This window comes from Etheostoma spectabile, chromosome 21, assembly GCF_008692095.1.
Source record: "Etheostoma spectabile isolate EspeVRDwgs_2016 chromosome 21, UIUC_Espe_1.0, whole genome shotgun sequence".
NCBI classification, from domain to species: Eukaryota; Metazoa; Chordata; class Actinopteri; order Perciformes; family Percidae; genus Etheostoma; species Etheostoma spectabile.
The window spans coordinates 6,872,336-6,879,079 of record NC_045753.1 but is presented as its reverse complement, the minus strand read 5'-3'; the positions used below and the strand labels follow the sequence as shown (position 1 = coordinate 6,879,079).

The 6,744-nt window shown below is 39.5% G+C and overlaps 1 protein-coding gene across 1 annotated transcript in view; it reads left to right on the top strand.

Moving 5' to 3' along the window:
* The window catches only part of LOC116671539 (mitogen-activated protein kinase 8), a gene marked incomplete at its 3' end in the record, with an annotated part of 31,027 nt that overhangs the window by 17,641 nt on the left and 6,642 nt on the right, over nucleotides 1-6,744 (top strand). The window contains 2 exon segments of the mRNA XM_032502907.1: nucleotides 2,857-2,915; nucleotides 6,071-6,209. Of these exon segments, the coding sequence (XP_032358798.1) occupies nucleotides 2,857-2,915; nucleotides 6,071-6,209 (198 nt within the window).

The following is a 6,744-nucleotide window of genomic DNA, read 5'->3' as shown; positions in this document are numbered from 1 at the left end:
AATTAACTCTACTACTTTTATCACATTTGATTTAATTAAATTTTATTGCATTGGAAAATGATGATAAAAAGAACGTTAAAAAAAGTGAAAAATAATGTCAAAAAATGTATAAAAACATCTGACAAAGCGACCAGAAACATGGAAAAAGTGACAAAAAGTTGGGAAAGCGACAGAAATTTTGACCCAGAAAATCTAAACTTGCATGATCAATGTTAAGACAACACATGGGCTAGAGGTATTGCGTTTCCATCGTATTGAGCATTGGGATTTCTTTCCTTTAAAAAAAAAATATAAATAAATAAATAATTGAATGATACGCTTTTAGATAAAATACAGTGCCTTGCGAAAGTATTCGGCCCCCTTGAACTTTTCAACCTTTTGACACATTTCAGGCTTCAAACATAAAGATATACAAATTTTATTTTTTGTGAAGAATCACCAACAAGTGGGACACAATTGTGAAGTGAAACGAAATCTATTGGATATTTTAAACTTTTTTAGCAAATAAAAAACTGAAAAGTGGTGCGTGCAAAATTATTCGGCCCCCTTGCGTTAATATTTTGTAGAGCCACCTTTGGCTGCGATTACAGCTGCAAGTCGCTTGGGGGACGTCTCTATCAGTTTTGCACATCGAGAGACTGAAATTCTTGCCCATTCTTCCTTGCAAAACAGCTCGACTCAGTGAGGTTGGATGGAGAGCGTTTGTGAACGCAGTTTTCAGTTCTTTCCACGATTCTCGATTGGATTCAGTCTGACTTTGACTTGCCATTCTAACACGTGATACGTTTATTTGGGAACCATTCCTTTGTAGATTTTGCTGTATGTTTGGGATCATGTCTTGTTGGAAGATAAATCTCGTCCCAGTTTCAGGTCTTTGCAGACTCCAACAGGTTTTCATCCAGAATGGTCCTGTATTTGGCTGCATCCCTCTTCCCCTCATTTGAACCACTTCCCTGTCCCTGCTGAAGAAAAGCAGGCCCAACCATGATGCTGCCCACCACCATGTTTGACAGTGGGATGGTGTGTTGAGGCTGATGAGCTGTGTTGCTTTTACGCCAAACAATCGTTTTGCATTGTGCCAAAAATTTTGATTTTGGTTTCATCTGACCAGAGCACCTTCTTCCACGTTTGGTGTCTCCCAGGTGGCTTGTGGCAAACTTTAGACGAGACTTTTTATGGATATCTTTGAGAAATGGCTTTCTTCTTGCCACTCTTCCATGAGGCCAGATTTGTGCAGTGTACGACTGATTCTTGTCTATGGACAGACTCTCCCACCTCAGCTGGATTTCCTGCAGTTCATCCAGAGGATCATGGCCTCTTGGCTGCATCTCGATCAGTCTTCTCCTTGTCTGAGCTGAAAGTTAACAGGGACGGCCAGGTCTTGGTAGATTTTCAGTGGTCTGATACTCCTTCCATTTCAAAATGATCGCTTGCACAGTGTCCCTTGGGATGTTAAGCTTGGGAAATCTTTTTGTATCCAATCCGGCTTAAACTTCTCCACACAGTTACGGACCTGCCTGGTGTGTTCCTTGGTCTTCATGATGCTCTCTGCGCTTTCAACAGACCCTGAGACTATCACAGAGCAGGTGCATTATACAGAGACTGATCACACACAGGTGGATTCTATTTATCACCATCAGTCATGTAGGACAACATTGGATCATTCAGAGATCCTCGCTGAACTTCTGAAGTGAGTTTGCTGCACTGAAAGTAAAGGGGCCCAATAATTTTGCACGCACCACTTTTCAGTTTTTTATTTGCTAAAAAAGTTTAAAATATCCAATAGATTTCGTTCCACTTCACAATTGTGTCCCACTTGTTGGTGATTCTTCACAAAAAATAAAAATTGTATATCTTTATGTTTGAAGCCTGAAATGTGTCAAAAGATTGAAAAGTTCAAGGGGGCCGAATACTTTCGCAAGGCACTGTATATCATGAGACATTTCTAAAAACGAATTGTTTTCTAAAAATAATTCACATCACATGTCTGTCAGTCAGTCTGACATTTATTTAAATTTGTAAAGAAGAACATAACATGTTTTCTGCTTTCGCTGTATTTTGCTGGAAACAGATATGATGTAGTTGCCGTCAACAGTACTGTATACACAGAAAATATTTAGGTCAATCATTGGTTAAAAACCACCCCTATATGTTTCCGTAAATGAATTTTACTATTAGTCATGTTGGTAGATGCTGAGCTGTGACATCTTTACTTTCCTATATCCCATACCACGTTGGCTTGAGTATAAAAGAGCACTGATGCTGTAAATTGTACAAGCAGAGACCAACCCTGAAATTATTTTTTTTTTTTATGTACCAGGTTTATTACATATATAATTTACATTAGGAATTTAACCACCCAAAAACAATGCCGATTCCCCATATCCATAGTGAAAAAGTCATATATTCAAAAAACTGTTTAATTAATCAATATCAGAACACTCACACAGGATCAGTTTTAATTTAGGAGAGTCGATTATTTTAACCCGGCCCTGCTGTCATATGCTGTTCTGGTTGCCATGAATACCGGCTTACATATGGGTTTAAAGGCCCAAAATTGTTTCAGATTTTAAATTTGTCAGGATGCAAAACGATGAAAAAACATGTAGGAGTGAATCTCCAATAGAAGTAGTAGTGCACACTTGGATGGAGCACAGCTTGCCCTGAGGGGAGCTCTGCAGAATGAAAACTAAATCAATGTGAACATCAGTCTTGTCTTGCATCGGGCTGCATTTCAAATCGCCTCGTTTGATTGACAGGTGATCTTGAAAATGGGAATCTTGTTGATTACCTCAACGCTCCTCCGTGCGGCTGCCCTAACTCTGTTTTTTTTTTTGTTTCGTTTTTTCTCGGCAGATAATCGGCCTGTTAAATGTATTCACACCACAGAAGACACTGGAAGAATTCCAAGATGTGTGAGTATTACTGATCCCAAATAACCTCTGCCCGCTGCGGGTTTGTAAAATCAATGCAGGATGTAATGTGCTGGGGGCTTAGATTACCTTTTCTGACTTTTAGGGGATTGTGCACCGTAGCTGGATCTCTGGTTAGTGTGATAACCTGCCTTATTGCAAGCACAGGGCGATTTATTTCACGGAATACATGTAATTAGAATTGCTCTGTGGAACGCTTTCCACAAACTAGATTCAGTTGGTAGATTAACAGGTGGAAATGTTCCATCATAAAAGAACTGTAAACACCAACTTAAGTCACAATGAAATGAAAATGCTCATATTTGTTATCAAGGGTCCATTAAGAGAAATGATGATGATGATATGATATCATGACACACCCATCTACCACATAATGCTTCTGGTGGAGTGCAGCTTCTGCTTCATTTCCTAAGTTTTATTCATTTTGTAATCATAATGTAAATATAATTTTGACTTTTGTAAATTTGGGTGGACACTGCCATTTGGTAAGATGAACATTGGAGTGTATTTGGCAGCGTCAAATATAGCCGACAAGACTGGAAACTGGCTGTGGAATCACAGAGAGGGGAGCATTAAACTGAGATGGGGGGGGGGGGGGGGGGGGGGGGGGGGCTGATGGTTTCACAGAGTATGACAGGAACAAACATGATTAATGCCATCCTCTAGAAGCTGTGTGCGCGCGTGCATGTGCGGCACTGTGTCTGCCTGATTGGAGCTAAAAAGGATAATTTGGCCAAAACATTGCCAGAGGGCTGCGAGGCAAACACGCAGTTAGAAGACGGAGGAGAACGCTCCACTCGGCTGTGTGTTTGCATACCTGAATGCACACTTGTATTACAGCGTGCATGACAGTGTAATATCCATCTCAGAATATACATACTGTATGTGTGCATACACTCATGCTTGCACAAAAACACTCAGCAGTGTACTATACACATTTTCTATTTCCTACATATAGAATTTAAAACACAATGGATATATAGAATTATCATCCAAGCAGAAGTTCTACTTTTCTCTTTGCAAAGCTATACGCTCTTTGTGTATAAAAATCTGTCAGGAGCTCCTTACTCCATGTCGCGACTGATGATGTAACAGCTGCCAGACAACGTAACCTCATCACTGTTTGGAGAAGGACAACCATTACTTACACTTCCTAAATGCTATTTAAAAACAAGTGCTGCATGGGTGAGGAAATGAGAGTTCAAAATGCAGCTTTGAGCCTACTTTTGCTAGTAGTTAAGATAGTTATGTCTTTATAACATTTTGTATTGATGGTTTTCATTAAACTTAAGCCCATCCACGGTTTTATCCTTGTGTTGTCCTCCCGTCACTTTTGTTGAAGCCTTTTATCGATGTTTTTAACTTTTCTTATGATTTTTTTCCTATTTTTCAACACTTTTGACGCTTTTTTTTATGTTTGTCACTTTTTTAACATTTTCAACACTACGTAACACTAACTTATAGGAAATTATACCATATGTTTGAGTTAGAAAAGCAGAAATTAGAAATTATTTAGATTACAATTGAAGGAGTGTATGTTGATGGATAATCAGACTGGAATATGTCAACTTTTACTCAATGCTTTTTCAAAGCCGCTTCAAGTTTTTCTTCATATGCTATAAAATTGAATAAGACACCCCAAAATTCATGAAAGCTGATATTCAATCAACCTTGTACCATAGTAATGATGGTGGTAAGTGTAAACGAACTATGGTAAATGTCCCTCCAAATGACTCGGTTGATGCAAAAAACGTAATTTGGTAGATTGCTGTTGGCCCTGGGGCCTGTTACTTGGACTACAGTTTGTACTTCCACCCCTATCTTGCTCTTTCTCAAACTCAGAGCAAACTCCGGAAAAACCGTAAAGCTAGGCAGCGCTGATCTAACCAAGATTCGGTTACTGTACTGCCTATTTCTCGCCGAAAATGTTTATAGAAACATGTATTACTGCACTGTTTGGCTAAAATATGTCTGACTGTTCCCCGTTAAAAAAAACTGTAACTGAAGCAGTAAAAATAGGCAGCTCTGATCAAACAGAAGTGTTCTGTAATTCTGTCACTGCTTTGCCTATTTCTCGTTGTAAAATGTTTTCAGACACCGGTTAACTGTTTTACAATATTGTTTGTTACCAGAAGACCATTCTGTGACAATACAGACAAGCTCAACGAGCTTGCATCACGTCACACGCCAGTGGTGGAGTGTTTAATGGGCCGGCGTGGCGCAGATGGGGCTGGGCGAAAATCAATTCAAAAATCACTTTATTTTTGACTCAAAACCTCAATATCACAACGATATTGTAGTGTTGACTACTGGTGCTTTCACAAAATATTTACATAATTTTTGATAAATAATCATCAGTAATGTGGATATAATGACTAAGTGGGTAAAAGCAAATAACAGTTACAACAGTATGGTAAGTTAAGAAAATGACATCACTTTATTGTAATGCAGCCTTTAAAACCAGGAAAAGACAATAATTATGCCATTTTACAATATGCAAAATCTAAGACAATATCTAATCTCATATCACAATATCAATATAATATCGATATATTGCCCAGCTGTAGGCGCAGTGCATTTTGGTAGTTTTTCTACCTTTTGCAGCAGAGGGAAAATTGCATCTAATTTTCTCAGTTTTCTTGGGTCATATAGTACCAATTTTTAAAATGTTTGTGCCCTTCTACTGCACAGACAGCACAGTTTTTCAGGAAAGACCCTCTTTCCAACGGTAAAATAATACTTTAAGTTCACAGCTATCTGGAAGTGAATTCAAATGTTCAACAAATATTATTAAAATGTCCAAACATGATTAGTAAAATAGCCATAGTTCATTTTGATAATATAAAAAGCAACGTAAAATGTTGAAAAATATTAGTAAAATGTCTGAAAAGAATGTAAAATGAATGTCTTTTTTTCCTAATAAGTCATTAACCACTTTGACCCTATCACATTACATTTGTATTATGTTTAAGTAATATCATATTGTCACATAAGTTTTAAAAATGTGCATCTGGTTAATGCAAAACAGTTGAAGCCGATTCTCTGTGCGTGTATGTCTGCCTGCCTGACTGCCTGACTGCCTGCATGCCTGCGTGCGTCTCTGCAGGATTACTTTACCCTCTGTGCTTTCCCTGTAGGTATATAGTGATGGAGCTGATGGATGCCAACCTCTGCCAGGTGATCCAGATGGAGCTGGATCACGAGAGGCTGTCCTACCTGCTCTACCAGATGCTGTGCGGCATCAAACACCTGCACTCTGCCGGCATCATACACAGGGTGAGGCTCACTCCTATACTGTCCGTGCAAACACTTGAAACAGTTTGCATGTACCAGATAGTAGGTCCACACTAGGGATGTAACGGTATGAAACGTTAACCTTACAGTTATACACGTCAGACATAGTCCTCTTAGAGGGCCGATAAATGTCATCTCCTCCTTCCGCCATGATTCCTACTTCAAGAAACGCATGTTTTAGGCTAGGCAGTGCGCCCGCGCGGCATCTTCAGGAGACTCGGATGAAGCTGGGAAGGATTGAACACACCATTTCCTGACTGTTTTAATCCACTGTCTATAATCCAAATTTAAAGGAATCGGCAAATAATACTGGTCTCGCTTTGCCAGACCTTCCTCCACAGCGCTGCAAAGGAGGGTCTGTCGAGTCAACACAGCATTCCGGGATGGGAGAAAAACGTGCTGTGGTTTATTGGCTATTCTTTAACCCAATCACAATCATCATGGGTGGCACTAAGCTCCGTACGGTGCAGCTTCGTCATCGGCTTCCTCGCCTCCCGCAGCCGGCAACAATCCCCGA